At 40.3% G+C, this 19,436-nt stretch overlaps 1 protein-coding gene across 1 annotated transcript; it reads left to right on the top strand.

The window, feature by feature from the left end:
• Window positions 1-11,057: 11,057 nt before the first annotated feature.
• On the top strand, window positions 11,058-16,822 carry LOC128507763 (uncharacterized). The gene is made up of 5 exons (XM_053478843.1): window positions 11,058-11,312; window positions 11,467-12,081; window positions 13,241-13,384; window positions 14,182-14,511; window positions 14,874-16,822. The coding sequence occupies exons 1-5, from the start codon at window positions 11,229-11,231 to the stop codon at window positions 15,930-15,932; spliced, it is 2,232 nt and encodes a 743-aa protein (XP_053334818.1). The 5' UTR covers window positions 11,058-11,228; the 3' UTR covers window positions 15,933-16,822.
• Window positions 16,823-19,436: the final 2,614 nt, after the last annotated feature.

Below are 19,436 nucleotides of genomic sequence, written 5' to 3'. Positions count from 1 at the left end.
AACAAAATATAAAATATAAGAGAAACTTAGCGGTACAAATAGAGAAAAACTTTTGCTGTACAAATATAAAAAATATATAAAACTTTACAATGTTCATGGATGTCCAGGGTGAGTGCAAATGCAAATGTCCATAAATGTGCAAAATAGTTTAGTTCTGTGTGATGTTCTGATTGACAGACTGTATTGGCTGTGGGGAGAAGCTCCTACTTAGTCACTCCGTGTTGGTCTTTAGGTAGCAGAATCGCTTTCCTGACCGCAAAAGTCCATTATTGGAGTGGCTAAGGTCCTTTACAATCTTCCTGGCCTTGGTCCAGCACCTATTGCCTTTGCTACAGATACAGATGTCTCTGAGGTGCATAACAGGCAACCCTAATACTTCCCTAACCCCTAGGAAAATTTTATCCCCTTGTTTACAATAGAAAGACTGTTTCAAAAATATTATTGGAGGGGGAAAACTATGATATATACTGATTCCCAATCAGTATATGGTAAGCTTGATGTGTTGTCCAATTGTAATATTATTGAAGTCATGAAGACCAATCTCTGTTGAATGTGTGACGTACTGTGCTGTGACGTAGTTTCCTGTTTTTTTGTATTGTTACGGTGAAATTTCCTCGTTTGTTTGTTTTAGCGTTTGAATTACACTGCTTTTTCCATTTAAATTAAATAACAATGTTAACTATTTTTACGTCTAATACTACTGGACATTTGACTTTTCCTAGCTGTCTACCATTTAGCTTTTTTAGTATATAGAGTGCAGGATGTTTAGATATTCTTCCACTGTCATTAGCGATTACCTTTATTTGTGATAGGTGTGTGTTAGTGAGGACTCTGACGGAGAAGATATTAGGGTTAGAAGAGTGCATCCAGACTTTAGAGAGGGTTAGAGAGCGCGAGAGCAGTTTTATTCCCATAGCGAAAGTCTGGGTGCCACAGGCGGAGATAGCCAGCTAACGACTCCGGCATTAGAGCCCTCACAGCAGGGCGAGTGGGTGACAACTCGGCGACATACTCGTTTAGCCAAAGGTAACGCTAAGTCTAGCCCACGGGAGCACACCTCCTCTGCGCTTTATGTGTCCAACAGGTTTTCTCTCCTCAGTGAGTGCACTTGCTGAGAAACCTAAAAGAGCTCTGGTTATAGAAGACTCTATACTGAGGCACGTAAAATTAGCTAGTCCTTAAGTTGCGCCAGCAGAGGTGTATCCCAGGCGCAAGAGGACAGGACATAGCAGGTAATCTTAGGGCTCTAGGTCCCATCCCAATGTGACGTGGCGACATAGCTTACAGCAGATTATGGTCGCTGAACCGCTGGATGTCTGAAAATAATGTGCGCCTTATAGACAATTGGAAGACCTTTGAGAGTAAAGCTGGCCTGTTAGGGTAGGACGGTGTCCATCCCACTCAGTAAGGTGCTGCTCTCATTTCCTGTAGTATAGCTCATAGTCTCAGAAGAAGCCTAGTTTTTTGGTGACAATCCAGAGCCCAGGCCAGGGAGCAGACAGACAGGCTAAACCAACCATCTGCTAGCCGCATAGAGTCGTCACTCAGGGTTCACTATATTGAGACTGTGTCTGTTACCTGAGCTAAACAGAATGTCTTTTTTAGTAATTTAATTAATATAGAGACAAATTAATTCAAAACAGACTGAACACACAGCCAGCAACTTTGATCTGAAGCTAGGACTGTTAAATATTAGATCTCTCGCATTCAAAACAGTTATTGTTAATGAAACTATCACAGACCAGGACTTTGATATATTATGTTTAACATAAACCTGGATTAAAGAGAACGAGTATGTAGCTCTAAATGAAGCTTATCCTCGTGGATACAGCTACATACACTAGCCTTGGCTAACTGGTAGAGGAGGAGGTGTCGCAGTTATTCACAGTGATAATCTGTCTATTGTACAAAAACACGGACTCAAATAAAATGCATTTAAAATTCTCTATAGTAACATAAAAAGTGTAGCTACAAATATGAAGTCAGCTCAGTCGATCCCACTAATTATCATTTACAGACCCCCAGGGCCGTACTCTGAATTTCTTTATGAATTTGCAGATTTCCTCTCAAACCTTGTCGTCTCTGTAGGCAAAGTGTTAATTGCTGAAGACTTTAATATGCATTTTAAGACCCTTTAGAGAACAGCATTTATGTGGAATCAGTAGGAGTAAATCAGTGTGTAGTAGGACCTACTCATAAAGCAGGTCACACTTTGGATTAAATATTATCCTTCCGATAAGTATAAAAAATATACAATTCCACTGTCTGAAGTTATCTCAGATCACTGTCTTGTCATAATTAAAGTGTGTCATAGTAATAATGTATGCACAGCACCGCGCTACCACATTAAACGTACATTCACATCAACAACCACACAGAGCTTTATCAATAATCTCCCAGAGTTATCAACTTTGATTGGATCACCATCTAACTCCACAGAACTCGATCTGGCGACTGAATATTTAGAGTTATACCCTAGATAATTTCGCTCCAGTTAAAAGGGAAATGATTAGAGATAAGAAATTCGCTTCCTAGTATAATGACCACACACGCACTTTAAAACAAACTGCTCGGAAATTAGAACGCAAATGGTGTCAAACTAAATTGCTATTATTCCAAAAAGCATGGAAGGAGAGCATCCTGAAATTAACTAGAAACAATTAACCACTGCAGAAATCTCCACAACAACAACATACAGTAGTGAGGACTTCATGAACTTTTTCAATAAAAAATCATAAATATTAGGCAAAAAATTCAGGCTTTGAAACCAGACAATTTAAGTTATACAGATGATAAACTAACCACACCACATCAGAACCTAGAATACATTACTCCCCTTGAAGATGGTGAAATAATTTCACTTATCTCTTCTTCAAAATTGTCAACCAGTGTATTAGATCCTATACCGACACATTTTCTCAAGCAGATAGTACCAGCAATAACACAACTCCTGTTGAAAATAATTAACTTTTCACTTAGCAGTGGGTATGTTCCAAAATCCTTTAAATTAGCAGTTATTAAACCGCTAATTAAGAAACCTGACCTTGACCCTTGTCAGCTGTCCAATTACAGGCCTATATCAAACCTCCTATTTACTGTATTTCTAAGATTCTGGAAAAGATAGTAGCACAGCAAATATGTTTATATCTGTTCTAAAATGTTCCACAGAGTTCAGTTTTAGGCCCACTGCTTTTTTCTCTTTACATGCTTCCTCTGGGCAGGTCGGACAGAATCAAGCATGGTATCATGGTATCAGTTTTCTTTGTTATGCTGATGACACACAGTTATGTGTGTCAGGAAAACCAGACGAGAAAAAACAGCTTACTAAAGTTGAGCAATGTGTGCAGGACATAAGAGATTGGATGTTAATTACCTTTCTTCTGCTTAATCCTGATAAAACAGAAGTTCTAGTCGTAGGACCACAAGCAGCTAGAAGCAAGTTTTCTGATCAAATGGCAACATTAAATGGGCTTTCTGTTCTATCAAATGCAACAGTGAAAGACCTTGGTGTGATTGTAGATCCCAGCCTTTCATTTGAAGCACATGTAGATAATACTACCAGGATAGCACTCTTTTACCTCAGAAATATTGCCAAGATAAAAAATATATTGTCACTAAATGATGGAGAAAAACTAGTTCATGCTTTATCACCTCTAGGTTGGAGTATTGTAACGCCTTACTGTCTGGTTGTTCAACTAGGTGTATAAACAACCTTCAGTTAGTCCAGAATGCAGCAGCGAAAGTCCTCACTAGAAAATACAAGCACATTACTCCCATCTTTTCCACACTGCATTGGCTTTCTGTAAAATTTCGCATCAATTTAAATAAAACTACTCTTGACATATAAAGCATTAGTTCAAGTTCAAGTTCAAGTAGGCTTTATTGTCATTACAACCATATACAGTTAGTACACAGTGAAACGAAACAACGTTCCTCCAGGACCAAGGTGCTACATGCAACATAAATCTACAACATAAATTAACAGAGACACTAAACTAGCTAACCAAGAGGCCTAGTTAGCTGGCTAGCAGAGACAGGACAGAGAGACCTAACATAAATTACAACATAAATTAACAAAAACTAACTAGCTAAGTATAACTATTTTAACAGACAACATAAAGTGCACGTGCAAATGTGCAAACAAAAGCAACAACAAAGTGACAGTGCTCAACCACGACATAACAGAACATAAAAATATGGTGTTAAACGTAACAGTTACAGAACATAAAATATGGTGTTGAGGTAGTGGGTAAACGTAAACATTCTTTAAAAACAGCAGCAAGAGGAATTAGTGCAAAATTAGTCCAGTAATGATCATTGTGCAAAAAGATAAACAGTGAAGCATTTACAGGTTGGTGTGTACGATAATTTGTTGGTGTAGGTCAGTGTGTCTGCACTTGTGTTGATTAGTCAGTCCAGTCCCAATATTTTGAGGTAGTTGAGTTAAGCTGTGTGATAATGTTTGTGTTAGTGTGTCTGTGTGTGTGTGTGTGTGTGTGTGTGTTTATCAGTCCAGTCCCTTTTTGTTGAGGAGACGGATGGCTTGTGGAAAAAAACTGTTGCACAGTCTGGATGTGTGTGCCCGAATGCTTCGGTACCTTTTTCCAGATGGCAGGAGTGTGAAGTGTGTGTGAGAGGGGTGTGTCCGATCAGCCACAATGCTGGTGGCTTTGCGGATGCAGCGTGTGGTGTAGATGTCTTCAATAGAGGGGAGAGAGACCCCGATGATCTTCTCCGCTGTCCTCACTATCCGCTGTAGGGTTTTGCGATCCGATATGGCACAATTCCCAAACCAGACAGTGATGCAGCCGCTCAGAATGCTCTTGATAGTTCCTCTATAGAAGGTGGTCAGGATCGGTGGTGGATGCTGGGCCTTTCTCAGTCTTCTCAGAAAGAAGAGACGCTGTTGGGCTTTCTTGTGTAGGGAGCTGGTGTTGAGGGACCAGCTGAGGTCCTTCTCTAGGTGGACACCCAGGAATTTGATGTTTTCGACGATTCCCACAGAGGAGCCGTTGATGCTCAGCGGAGAATGGTCGCCTCGTGTCCTCCTAAAGTCAACAATCATCTCCTTTGTCTTGTCAACATTTAGAGACAGGTTGTTGTCTTTACACCAGTCCGTTAGCCTCTGCACTTCCTCCCTGTATGCTGACTCGTCGTTCTTGCTAATGAGACCCACCACGGTCGTGTCATCAGCGAACTTAATGATGTGGTTCGAACTGTGTGTTGCTACACAGTCGTGAGTCAGCAGTGTGAACAGCAGGGGACTGAGCACGCAGCCTTGTGGGGCCCCAGTGCTCAGTGTGGTGGTGCTGGAGGTGCAGTTTCCGATCCGTACTGACTGAGGCCTACCGGTCAGAAAGTCCAGGATCCAGTTGCAGAGGGAGGTGTTCAGGCCCAACAGGTTCAGCTTCCCAATCAGTTGTTGGGTGATGATAGTGTTGAATGCTGAGCTGAAATCTATGTACAGCATTCGAACATATGTGTCTTTCTTGTCCAAGTGTGTGAGGGCAAGATGTAGTGTAGTGGAGATGGCATCGTCCGTTGAGCGGTTAGGACGATACGCAAACTGCAGTGGGTCCAGTGAGGAGGGCAGCAGGGTCTTGATGTGTCTCATGACGAGCCGCTCAAAGCACTTCATGATAGTGGGTGTGAGTGCAACGGGACGGTAGTCATTGAGACAGGACACAGTAGACTTCTTGGGCACGGGGACGATGGTGGTGGCCTTGAAGCATGTGGGAACGACGGCGCTGCTCAGATAGATGTTGAAGATGTCGGTGAGAACATCTGCCAGCTGTTCAGCACATTCTCTGAGCACTCTGCCTGGGATGTTGTCTGGTCCAGCAGCTTTACGTGGGTTGACTCTGCGTAGAGTTTTCCTCACCTCAGCTGTGGTGAGACACAGCACCTGGTCATTCGGAGAAGGGGTGGTCTTTCTCGCCGCCACGTCGTTCTGCCTGTCAAACCGAGCATAGAAGTTATTCAGCGCATCTGGAAGGGAGCCGTCACTGTCACAGGCAGTTGATGTCGTCCTGTAGTGAGTGATGGCTTGTAAACCCTGCCACATGCGCCGTGTGTCGCCGCTGTCCCTGAAGTGATTGTGGATTCTCTGGGCGTGTGCGCGCTTTGCCTCTCTGATGGCCCGAGAAAGTTTGGCCCTTGCTGTTCTGAGGGCCACCTTGTCTCCCGCTTTGAAGGCAGAGTCTCTGGTCCTCAGAAGTGCACGCACTTCCGCAGTAATCCACGGTTTCTGGTTGGGTCGTGAGATGATGTTCTTGGAGACAGTGACGTCATCGGTGCACTTGTTGATGTAGCTGGTCACTGATGACGTGTATTCCCCCAAGTCGTGAAGTTGCAGCCTCCCTAAACATGTTCCAGTCAGTGCACTCAAAACAGTCCTGAAGAGCAGAGATGGCTCCTGCTGGCCAGGTTTTCACCTGCTTCAGAACCGGTTTTGAGCGCCTGACGAGTGGTCTGTATGCAGGAATTAGCATAACAGAGATGTGGTCTGAGTAGCCGAGGTGGGGGCGGGGCTCTGCCCGATATGCGCCGGGGATGTTTGTGTAAACAAGATCCAGCGTGTTTTTCCCTCTCGTTGCAAAGTCCACATATTGATGGAATCTAGGAAGCACTGACTTGAGATTTGCATGGTTGAAATCTCCAGCAACAATAAACAGTCCATCCGGGTGTGTATTTTGCAGTTCACTGATCTTTGTATACAGTTCCCATAGCGCTTCCTTAGCATTAGCGCTAGGTGGAATGTACACTCCGATAATGAAAACAGTGGTGAATTCCCGTGGTAAATAAAAAGGTCTGCATCTAACAATCACAAACTCCACTAGCAATGAGCAATAACTAGAAACTAGCACAGAGTTCTTACACCATTTCGTGTTGATGTAAACACATAAGCCGCCACCGCGAGTCTTACCGCACAGAGCTGTATTTCTGTCGGCGCGAAACGAGGCTAGCCCGTCTAGCTGAATAGCGGCGTCCGGTACTCTGTCGCTGAGCCATGTCTCCGTGAAAACAAAGACACAGCAGTCTCTAACCTCACGCTGTGTAGCCTGCTGAAGTCGGATGTAGTCCAGTTTATTGTCCAGGGAGCAGACGTTAGATAAGATGATGGACGGGAGAGCCGGCCGGCTAGGGTTTGTTTTTAGCCTAGCACAGACTCCCGCCCGCTTGCCGCGCTTCCGCTTCCTCGCGCACCGCTTCCGATGACCCTTCCTCCGGCCTCCGGCATCAGGCAACGCCGAGGCTTCGAGGCCTGGTTCACGCAGCAAGCCGAGGTCGCGTAGCTTTTCCCGCAGCTCATCGTCGATATCATTAACCAGGTTATTTAGGTTGAAAAGTGTCTGGCTGTTGTATGTACGGACACCAGTTGCGAAGATATCCATACACATAGAAAAATAAACGCGCTACACACAAAACGTAAACAACGTAGCACCATTTTGGCTCCGGAGCGGCCGCTGCGTGCTACTGCCGCGCCGCCATCTTGGATCTTGGCATTAAATGATCTTGCGCCACAGTATCTGAGTGAACTGCTAGTGTCTTACAATCCGCCACGCCTACTTCGATCAAAGGATGCAGACTGCTTATTAGTACCATGTATTATGAAAACTACAGCAGGGGGCAGAGCTTTTTCTTGGAAAGCTCCAAAGTTATGGAATAGTCTTCCAATTAATGTTCAGGACTCAGACACAGTCTCAGTGTTTAAGTCTAGGCTAAAAACCTATTTATTTAGCCAAGCATTTTTGTAAATAGATTTGCATTAGATAAAGGAGCAGATCTGGGGGACTCATGGACATAGAGTATTACAGTGAACTGGAATGTTTATATGCTGTCTTCTTCACTCTCATTGATCACTCAGGTTTGTTTAAAATTAACAAAATACAACAAATGATTTTGTGGCAATTCTACAAGAATGTCCAACATTTTTTGGTGAAATACAACCAGACTTTTGAGCGTTTGTTCCGCTTAAGCGCCATGCTTACTATTGACTGAGCGTAAGCTACGTAATGCGCGTGATGACGTCATTCGTGCCCACTGGAATCGTTAAGGGAATCGTTTGCAAATTTTGGAAACGATTCCGAGGAATTGAAACACTGGGAACCGGTTCTCAACAAGAACCGGTTTTCGATTCCCATCCCTAGTCATGCCGGAGTCCCTGCTTGCACTCTGCATGAAATATACATTCACATTATACATTGTTTTTCTGTGACCATACCTAACTGCCATCTCTCCTTGTTATGCCCTGGCCTAGGTTGGAGAAAGAAAAAGGGGGAGAGGTTAGTGTTTCTTTACAAAAGGTGAATAAGCAAATTCCCAAAAGGTGGTTGTGAGCTTCAGAAGCCGACAAGGCCAAAACAATAAACAAAATTCCCTCTACCTATAGTACCAAAGTGAAACAACTAACCTGCACCAAAAGTAACGAAATACAAAATAGCATATTAAGAAATAATACTCTTACTCCCTAACAAACCAAGAAAAAACAATGTGCAAACAAAATGGCATTGACTCCTTACTAAGCCACTTAATAAAGAATTAAATACAAATATATACAAAAGTATTTACAATCCAAACAACAAAACTCAGAGGGGCAAACAAAAGCGTGGTCAAAACAAGCAAAAAGGACATACCCAGAATAGGCAAACAAAAACCAAGCAACCATCAAAAAGGGAAAGTCTAAGCGTAGTGAGGAACGTAGCAAGGGGTCATACACAGAATAACATTTAGAATAAATGATGGGATAAACAGTAAGCAAAACACAGTCTGTAGCACTGTGGTCTGAAGGTCTTAAGTAGGCCTCTGGGTCTCCTGTAGGATCAATCATCTGGGAGGAGTCGGTAACAGCAAAGGACAGGCAGTTGGGGAGGGAAGCCACCTAGGGTTCGTAAAACTTTACTGCAGATCCAGTGGAGGACTTGCATTACCTAATTTTCCAGCTTACTACTGGGCTGCTCACATCCATAAACTTTGCTACTGGTTAAAATCTTCTGGATCCTCTTGGTGTAAATTGGAGCTATCATCCTGTAAGGGATCTTCTATACCGGCTCTCCTCTATTTCTCTTTACCTATAAAACCCTCTATGTACTGTATACTGATAATTAGGTGGTTCTTAACACACTTAAGATCTGGTTTCAGTTTAGACGGCACTATAAATTTGTAAGGGCCATTTGTTTCCACCATCACTCTTGGACTCGACATTCTCAGTGTGGAGTGAAAAGGGTATAAAACAATTTAAATATTTATATGTGGATGGTGTCTTCGATAGTTTTGCAATTTGTCATCTCGTTATGGTCTCCCCATTACCCACCTGTTTCGCTATTTTCAAATTCGAAATTTTGTTGCCAAGTGTTTCTCTAATTTCCCCTCTTTACCTCCAGAACAGCAGTGGAAAACTATAATATCATTTATTCCTCATCATAGAGGAACCATTTCTAAACTCTATGATTCTATCCTTTTTCTTAGTATCCACTCAAATGTTAAGCTTAAGTCTACATGGGAGGGGGAACTGGGAATTCAAATACATGAGGAGTCCTGGGAACAGGCTATAGCGAGGGTACGGTCTTCCACCTCTCGTGCTCGTCTTGGACTTATTCAATTTAAGGTCAAACACAGGGTACATTTCTCTAAGTCTAGACTTTCTGAAATGTATCCGGATGTGGAAAACAAATGTGATAAATGTCATGGCTCTTCCTGTTACCTTAGCCACATGTTTTTTGTGTTTTTTGTTTTGTGTTTTTTGAGTGTTTTCGTTTAGTTGTTTTTTTATAGTACATAAATATATTTATTTAGAAAAATGAAGAAAGGTAAATTGTATGTCTGTAACTGCAAGTACTGTATTGTTTTCCTTTTTTCAATAAAAATATTTGCGAAAAAAACAAAAAAAAACAAAGGACAGGCAGAGCAGCAAACAATAGATTTCAGGCAATGGCACACTGAAGAGGGTGGGACCTGAAACAACAAGAGAAAACAAATCCTATCCAACCAACAGCAGAGACAAAGCAAGCGTAACCAGATATAGAAAAAAAACAAATCGATTCAATATCATAACACTCCTTTCATCCAAATGAGGATGGGTTCCCTGTTGAGTCTGGTTTCTCTCAAGGTTTCTTCCTATTACCATCTCAGGGAGTTTTTTTTTTTTTTGTTACTGTCGCCGTCGTGATTTGATTCATACACGTTCACATCTCATACAAACTTAAATAATTATTTTGATTGTGTAAAGCTGCTTGCCAATGAAAATTGTTAAAAGCGTTATACAAATAAAATAAAAATAACAAAACAAATACAAAATCTAATTGAATGATGCTGTATATTGGAGAGGTTTTTTTTGAGGACGATATATTAATTAGCTCTTCGATTAACAGGCAAATATTAGTGGTCTGATTGCCACCTTTCAATTGGATAAATAATTCAATTTGTAGATATTCTAAAAACATTTATTTCTGATGCTGTGTTTCTGCACCAAGTGGGGAAATGAGGCCAGATTATTGTTATGAAAGATGTGTTGAATTGGGTGTGTATTTGAATGGTACAAAAATGGTGTTTGCGATTTGATGAAATTTCTTCCAGGCATATTTAGGCTAATTTGGCCATAAATCAGTAGTAGAAATGTAATCCTTCCAATTCTTCTTGCGTTTTAATATTTCTGGTAAGTCAGTGGTCAGTGTAGTTAAAGCCTTGGAGCAGGGCCGTGCAGAGACGTTTAAAGGGGCGGGTGCTCAAAGTTAAAAAAGATAGAACAGGCTGAATAACAACAACTCACATTCAATCTAATATGGAATTGCATCATACTGTATGACTGTCATCAGGTGGGGACACATGCCTTACGAGGCATGTCTGGAATATTTGTTATATTATTAGTAATAATTTTTAAAAATCTATACACATAAAACACACAAACATACGGAGCCCCTAAAGGGACATAGGTGATTTATATATTTTTTCCTGTATCTGGTGCGCACCAGATACTAACTGGTGCGCACCAGAAAGTATCTGGTGCCCACCAGATATTAATTTGTGCGCACCAGAAACTAACTGGTGCGCACCAGATACTAACTGGTGCGCACCAGATACTAACTGGTGCGCACCAGAAACTAACTGGTGCGCACCAGATACTAATTGGTGCGCACCAGAAAGTATATCATGCGCACCAGATACTAACTGGTGAGCAGCAGTTAGTGCTTCCTGTGGCGACGGTACTTGGATTTGGCTCAGGTGACAGAATGGCATCAGAAATGGATTTATTGTCTTTCCTGAAAATACGAAATATACCTGACAACATCATCAACAAACTAAAAGACGATAAGGTAAATGACCCCACTGTTAATTCATTGCATGTTTTATAACGTTAAATGTTGTTTTAATCACATAGCAGTAGCCTAATTTTGCTAGCTTTCTCAACTTGATAAGTTACTTTTCCTTTAAAAAAAACATATCTGGCATTTGCCCTGCTTCTTACAGATCGACATCAGCATCATAGAGGTTATGACTGATGAGGAGTTAGGACAGTACATCGTAAGATATGGGGACCGACTTGCACTCAGAGCATTTTGTCGACAAAGAACTGTGGCAAACAAAATGTCAGCTGAGGCAACAGTGAAGTTCGATCTTATGCAGAAAGTAAGAGACAGATTAGGGGAACAGCGGAAAACTTTTAGCAGTGACAAAGGCCACGGTGCTGGAAATAAATACGCAGCCAAAGACACGCGCCGAGTTGAAATCGGATGGCTTCACTTTCATAACGGCACTTATCATCAGGTCAGAACAAAAAATGGAGGTGGCACACGGCACCTATCTGTTCAGAAAACAGTGACTATGGGTGACCTACTGGAGATTGGCAAAGGCTTGTTTTTTCCAAATGGACAATCAGCCAAAGGATCGGTGGAAGACTTCGAGTTTGATATTCGTGATTTTAGTCACAACCCAGTATCCCCCGAAGCCACAGTGAGCCAGCTGTACGAGCAGAGTAAACTACGACTACTGCGCATCTACACAAGCTCCCAGGCAAAAAACGTCTCAGTGATTCTTTCTGATTCGTCATCAGACTTCGAGTCCGCAGATAAGAGGCCAATGAAGGTAATTTATCAAAAGTCACATTTGTATTATCACAGCATATTGTTGAAATCATGAGACTGCAGCCAGCTGCGAGCAACAAACAGAACATCAGTACTGATGCTTTTGTGAAACGTCTGATTTTATTCATGACTTGGCCGATTTTACGTCATGACTTGGCCGTTTACACACAACAGCCGTCAAAGCAATTAATAGCGCGCCATTAATGTGCCGGTCTCGCAAACCCTCAGGAGGGGCGTTAAGTATGGACTTAGCTTCTACAAGTACAAATACATGAAAGTATATGACTGTGTAGAGCTTTGTGTGTGCACACATCTGCTAATAAAAGGCACACAATTTGGGGCATTTGTACTCTTTGCAGTGTTGATTATGGACTGAACCAGTGCTGGACTGGCCATCAGGCATACCGGGCATTTGCCTGGTGGGCCGATGGTATATTTGGGCTGGTCAGGTAAATTTGGGCTGGCACGGAATCTATTCCCGTGTTCTGAAATAACACAGTTCTGAGTCAATAAGAAGCAAAAGAAATCCTATTGCCTTTTTTGAACTGGCATATTACATGCAAAATCTTGTGTGCATATGACATTAAACAGGGCAGATTGTGTGTGCAAATGCTGCACAGTTCATGTGCTATAGCAGGTGCAATCCATTCTTTGTGGATCTATCAAAAAATCTTAGTATTACAGCCATATGAATGCATTCGTTATTTAACTGTCTTTCTCCACATAAAATTCAATAACTACAAGTAATCACTTTCTTTATTATTGGTGTAAATAGTATTGTCTATCACACCTGTCTCATATTTGTATTGTTTTCAAAGAGTAGCCTATTTAATAAGATCCACCTTAGCTTCCCTACCCATGGTCTTATTTGATATGTGTACTGTACATTCACTGCTGTGCTGAAGATTTTGCAGATAAATCTATTGTCTAAAGTCAATATCAAATTTATTAGGAACATGAAGCCCACAATAAACTATGTGCTCAGTCATTGGTGATAGTTGAGTTGCACGAGGTAAAGAGATGCAAATTTCTGAATATTTGCACCACTTCTCCTCTTATGTGCATGTTCAATCACAATAAGTTCAGACAGACATGTTTTGAACAGGACAAGCCATCATGGCTGTTTAAGGATATAATTTGCTGGTCTGCTTTCTTTATAGATTAGGACAATGCCGAGACAATCCTTGAGGAAAAAAAACAGAAATCACTGGAAGACTGGTACCGATCATCAAGTGGATCATCCAGAGAGATCCTCTGATTCAGAGCCAGCACCCAATGGATCAATGCAGGAATACCATGAAAGAGTAAGCGAAGATAAAAATGACTGCATTTTTACAGACCCTGTCTGTAATATACAGTATGGGATTTGGACTGCCCCAGGCACCACAACACACAGTAGAAACCATATGGCTTGCAATCCAATATACTGTACAGCAATGGAACACAGATTTATCTTTTTAGTAAAAAAGACTTACACCAGGAAAAGCTTCCTAATAGAGCCAACCTAATCTGCAAGATTGCGATATTGGTTGATGTGGGTATTTTTTATAAATCAGTATTGGCTTTAGAGACCTCAAACCATTTCCAGTCATTTCCATATGTTAGATGTTGCAAACAGTCCATTTGTATCTGTGAAAACAGTAGAATTGCACATTTTAACTGAAATAGGTTTGAATACTTTTTAGCAAGTTTGAGTTCAACTTCAGTTAAACCAGGTCTTCAGCAGGATAAACCTAAAAGATACAGTGTCCTGTAGTGGCATTTAGGTTACATCCAAATGACACAGCAGCTGAATTTAGAATAAATCATGGGTGCAATCTATGAGGAAACTGAGGCTAGAGGCTATGATTTTGTTCCAGACAACAAAGGTAAGTCCATATTAAATTTAAACTGCAGTTAAGATGATGCAAGAGGGTCCATGGTTTAAGTTCAATTCTACATTAACTCAATATGCATTTATTTAAAAAATCTGCTCAGGTGCAAGGTGTTTTAACCACATCCTCTATGCGATAGTACACATGAAGACTTAGATGAGATGATGCAAAAACAAAGCTAAGGTAATCATTATATTTTTGTTCTTTTTTCATTTGATTATCAATAGAGAGGAAACCCAAGCAGGCAATCAAGACCAGCCCCTGCTGAGATGAGTAATGTTGAGATCCTGCATCCACCACCATCTGATGATGATGATGATGACAATCATATTTGTCAGTCAACAACCAGGAATGGATCTGAAGATGAGTGTTTAATGCCTGTGTCAAATCAAGATGCAGACCAGTTGTTAAATGATAAGTTGGATCCTCCTTTTGCCCTTGCCATCCAAGCACCTCTTGAAGACTATGAAATACACTTTGGACCTGTTTATGGTGATAATAGTGATGATCAAGACTTGACCCTTCCCTGGAATCCACATGACTTGAACAGTATGCAGGTATAGTGTAGAACTGAGTTATTTCTAATAGTGCTGCAAACATTATTGCCATTATTTATTTAAAGTATTTTTCCTATTCATTATTCAGTCTATAAAATATTAGTAATAATAATGATACATACATTACAAGTTCTCTCAGTATAAGCTAATGTTTTGAGATTAAGTTTTTATCCAAACATTACAAAACCAAACGATATTCAATGTATTGTAATACATTGAATATACAGAGTAATAATAATGTTTGCATGATAAATAGCTTAATTGATACAATGATTGTCAAAGTAATTGGTTTATTTTCTTTTAACTAATTGATCAATAATCATATCTAATTTGGAAATCTAATTTATTTTTAAATCTGGCAGCATTCCACACTGAATGACGGACATGTAACATCAAACGACCTTCCAGGATCAAAACAATTTGAAAAAGAACTCCTCTCTGTAAAATTAAGACGAGTAAACATAGTTGACGATCTCCTTAATGTCTTCATGGAACCCAAAGTATTGAATGTTGATCTAAAAATTGAGTTCACAAATGAGAAAGCTGTGGACAGTCAAGGTGTGTCCAGAGAAGCATACTCTGCGTTCTGGGAACATTTCTTGGAACAGTGTGAGGGAGAAGATGAACGAGTACCTAGATTACGACCAGACTATTCTGAGAAGGAATGGCAAGCTGTCGGAAGAGTGTGGTTGAAAGGATACATGGACCACAACATCATACCAATCAGACTCTCACCAGCATTTGTTCTTGCCTGTTGTCACGGAGTTAGTTCAGTGGATGAAGAACTCTTGATGATGTCATTTGCCAACTTTCTTTCAGTGGATGAGCGAGCATCAGTTGCAAAAGCATTAGAGGGTAGCATGGACGAAACTGCTGAGGAGGATTTACTTGAAGTTTTCTCAAGGATGGGCTCACACTGCCTGCCCTCTAAAGACAACTTAAGGGCTGCCATCCTAACAATGGCACACAAAGCTCTTCTTCAAGAGCCAAAGTTCATAATTGACTGTTTCTACTCCAGTATTCACAATGCTGTGCCAACGCTCATAACCAAAGACAGCATTATGGAACTTTATGAATCTAAGAGGCCAACTAACAAGAAAGTGGCCCAGATGATAAAGCCATCAAGTGAAAACCTAAATCCACAAGAGCAGACAGCTCTTAACCACCTGTTACGATATGTGAGAAGCGTCGACCAAAGAAAACTGGAGATATTCTTACGCTTCTGCACAGGGTCCACTGTGCTGTGCAAAGACACAATCGAAGTAACTTTTAATAGATTGTGTGGTTTAAGTCGCAGACCTGTAGCACACACATGTGGAGCAGTTCTTGAGTTGCCATGCACATACAGCTCGTACCCTGAGCTTCGTAAAGAGCTTGACAATGTCCTATCTGGCGACTGTTTCGCCATGGATATTGTGTAGTGAATGTAAGGGATCTTGCACATTTACCTTTCCTATTGATATTTTTATGTCAATAGGACATAAAAATTCCCTATTAAAAACTATATTCTTAGTTGTTCAACAAATCCTAATTAATTTCTTGTTTGGTTATATAGCCCGATCTTACGAAATTTGAAACAAGAAAGGTTTTTGGCATTTTCTTACTGTAGATTTTTTTGCAGTAATATTTGTCAGCATTCTATCTTTGACACTTTGTTAAAGTTCAACAGACAGTGTACGTTAACCATTCTGATAAGTCAGAAAGATCTGTTCTCATAGGTAAACATCCCTTTTTCAGTCATGTACCATTTTCATATGCATGTTTTATGCAATTGTTATTCAGAAAGAAGTTCATGTCAGTGTTCAACAAAATATGTTTGCACATACCGCTTCCAATGGCTGTTCATGGCTGTTTTTGCCTCATATGGGCAACATACTAATAACTGTTAAGAGCAAAATATTTTCAAATAAAAATTGAATTTATCATTCATATTCTGCCATGTTGATTTACTTTATTGTGGTTGGGTTTATTTGTTTCCTGTTCATGACTGATGTAAAGGCAAAGTAAAACCTCTATGCTGTACTGTACAACTAATTTAGGTGTCTTAATTCTTTTAAAAAATTAGAAGAGCTAATACTCTGTAATTCCTCAAACATAGGTACAAATACAATTCTTGACAAGCAACCACTTGAAGATTCAACTGCCCCACAACAATGTTGCAAGTGTTCTTAATATCTGTCCCATAGCACTGTTATAGAGCAGTCAATGTGCACACAGCAACAGATCAATCCTTTCTCTAAAGGAAAATTATCCAAAGTTAGGTTCCTACAAAACTTAACTAAGAATGTTTGGTAAATAAAACATAGTGGTGAATGTCTGATTCCGTGATGTGATCAGTTTAGATGGATACACATCTCAAATTAGAGAGCGGATTCTATCTTATTTCTCAAATGCAAATATAAATCCACAGCTTGATAAGCAACAGCTGGAAGATGCATCTGTGACTCCACCATAAGAATGTTGCAGATGTTGAAGATGTCTGTGTCACATGGCACTGCTGGTCGAAATGTGCAGTTACTGTGACACAGCTGAACATCAACTCTTTTCACTGGAGAAATGCAGTCATCAGTTGTGTAGAGTTCTGGAAACATGTACATGATTCAGGGCCGACCACTGGGTACCCTGTCATTCTTCGATGGTCTGATGACAGGTGAATCCCACACATGCATAGTCTCATCTAATTCGTCCTGGAAAAACAGTATAAAAGGAAAAGTAAGAAAACAAGTTAATTGATATCTGCAATTTGTTATTCTCACGTCGGCTTTAGATAAGTCAGGAGAGCACTCAAATTAAACCATGTAATTTAAGATGAGCAAATTAAGGGCACAGCTTTTCTGAGCATGAATAGGTTCTGCCAGACTGTTATGTAATATTTATTTCATTATTTCTGCTCACAGGCACATTAATAATGCATTTGTTTTATTAAGTTACAAGACATTACAGAACATAAACAAAATATCACAGAGCATAGCATGATTAGCAACTTTTTTAATGTCTCATAAAAAACATTACAGAATAATAAAGATAAACCCTTAAATTTAGAGGAAACTTTCTACTGATGCTGCAGCCTGCCTCATCTTTGTATTTGAATATTTCGAGTGTTTATTGGAAGTTTATCTTTGAGTAAAACGGCAGTTCCTCCTGTTAATTTAAGACGCGAAGGCGCGGCGTGTCTTCTCTCATTCAGAGCAGGAAAAATGTCACATTTACACTCTGCTCTGTGCTATTTTTATTTATTTCCTATGATTTGTAGGGACTTCATCAAACAAATAGATTATTTATTGATGTGCTTGTGAAAAAAAAAAATCTAATGTATATGACCGTTACGTCGCCTTCATGCCCAAAAACCTTGTTACAGCAATTTTTTCCTTTTTTATAAATAATTATTATTGTTAAAGAAACAAGCATTTGTGGGCCGCAGCTTATAATGAAAGACATAACAATATGATAAACCTGTGGCTTACCTGAATGATACCCATGAAGCAGAACTGAATTAGACTTCTGTCCAAATATGCACCATCAAACAAACTACGGTCCTTCAGATCAACAAACAGAGAGATGTAAAACTCCATTGATTTCCTCCTGAGAAACCCCCACCAATATTCTATTCGTTGATTTGCTGTGCTTAACCCTTCAATGTAGCACTCAATAACAGAGCCGTCGTGAATGTTGCGACGGAGAAAACGTTGAAAGTCTCTGACTTTAATATTCTCTGTGCCCCGGTCGCCTCTGAGAATTCTTGGACAACCACCTAATCTCTCGACTGCCTCCATGTAGTAGCCTTCAATGATTTTTGGATCACTGCTGGTAGTAAATGCATTCATCCAGATGATTTTTCTGGAAAACCCGTCAATACAGCCATTGATACAGATACCAAATGGTTTCAGTTTGTCATAAGAGTCCAAGTGCCAAATATAATTAGGCCCTTTTGCAAAATAGCTTCGGCAATGGAGCCGTCTCCTTCTTCTGAGTTTAACACTGCGTGGGCTTAGTTCTTGTAGAATTATGCGTATGTCTTCTTTTTTGACATGTAATCCATTCTCTTTGCATTTAGTGTACATCCACCTATACCCGTGGAGTTGGCCAGATGTTTGTAATTGGTTATGAATGAAATCAATTACCAGATCTAAACTTGTGTATCCCTTGCGCCGAAACAGGTTACAAGACTTCAAAATTCGTTTTAAATGTCTTTCGGAGACAATATAACGGTGACGACTTGCAAGTACAGTAGTAATATCCTTATAATAAAGTCCCAGGTTAAAATATATCCGAACTAACTCATTTGATGTCATTTCAGCACAGAAACACACACCAAAATGCTCCGAATGGTCTTTCCAGGTATAATGCTTCACGGGAAGTACCAATTAGTATCTGGTGCGCACCAGTTAGTATCTGGTGCGCACCAATTAGTTTCTGGTGCGCACCAATTAATATCTGGTGCGCACCAGATACTTTCTGGTGCGCACCAGATACTTTCTGGTGCGCACCAGTTAGTTTCTGGTGCGCACCAGTTAGTTTCTGGTGCGCACCAGTTAGTATCTGGTGCGCACCAGATACAGGAAAAAATATATAAATCACCTATGTCCCTTTAGGGGCTCCGTACAAACATGCACATGCAGTGCTTATTAAATGTTTATCTGTAGAGATACAATAATTTTACTGCTGTAAAATCAGCATTATATCTAATTTGAAATATAAACCTAATATCATGTTACTTAATATATTTTCTTAACAAACAGTTTTTTTAATATCATAAATATAATAATCCATAATTATGTGGATACGTGGTGACGTTTTTGGTGAAATAAAAGCCCTTCAGAAAAGTAGGGAAAAGTCCTGTTACTTACTTTAAAACAAAACATGTTCCCTAAAACGGTGGACAGAGCTACTGTACAGACCGCCTTATAACACCCTTACGCAGTTAG

Source organism: Clarias gariepinus, chromosome 19 (genome assembly GCF_024256425.1).
Source record: "Clarias gariepinus isolate MV-2021 ecotype Netherlands chromosome 19, CGAR_prim_01v2, whole genome shotgun sequence".
NCBI lineage: Eukaryota > Metazoa > Chordata > Actinopteri > Siluriformes > Clariidae > Clarias > Clarias gariepinus.
The sequence above is the reverse complement of the archived record's forward strand: the minus strand, read 5'-3'. Positions and strand labels throughout refer to the sequence as shown.

Bases quoted from the DNA above. Each gene is read 5' to 3' on its own strand.
- LOC128507763 (XM_053478843.1), top strand. From the start codon at position 11,229: ATGGCATCAGAAATGGATTTATTGTCTTTCCTGAAAATACGAAATATA. The intron at 11,313-11,466 runs GTAAATGACCCC...TGCTTCTTACAG, and splicing joins ACAAACTAAAAGACGATAAG to ATCGACATCAGCATCATAGA. The intron at 13,385-14,181 runs GTAAGCGAAGAT...GATTATCAATAG, and splicing joins TGCAGGAATACCATGAAAGA to AGAGGAAACCCAAGCAGGCA.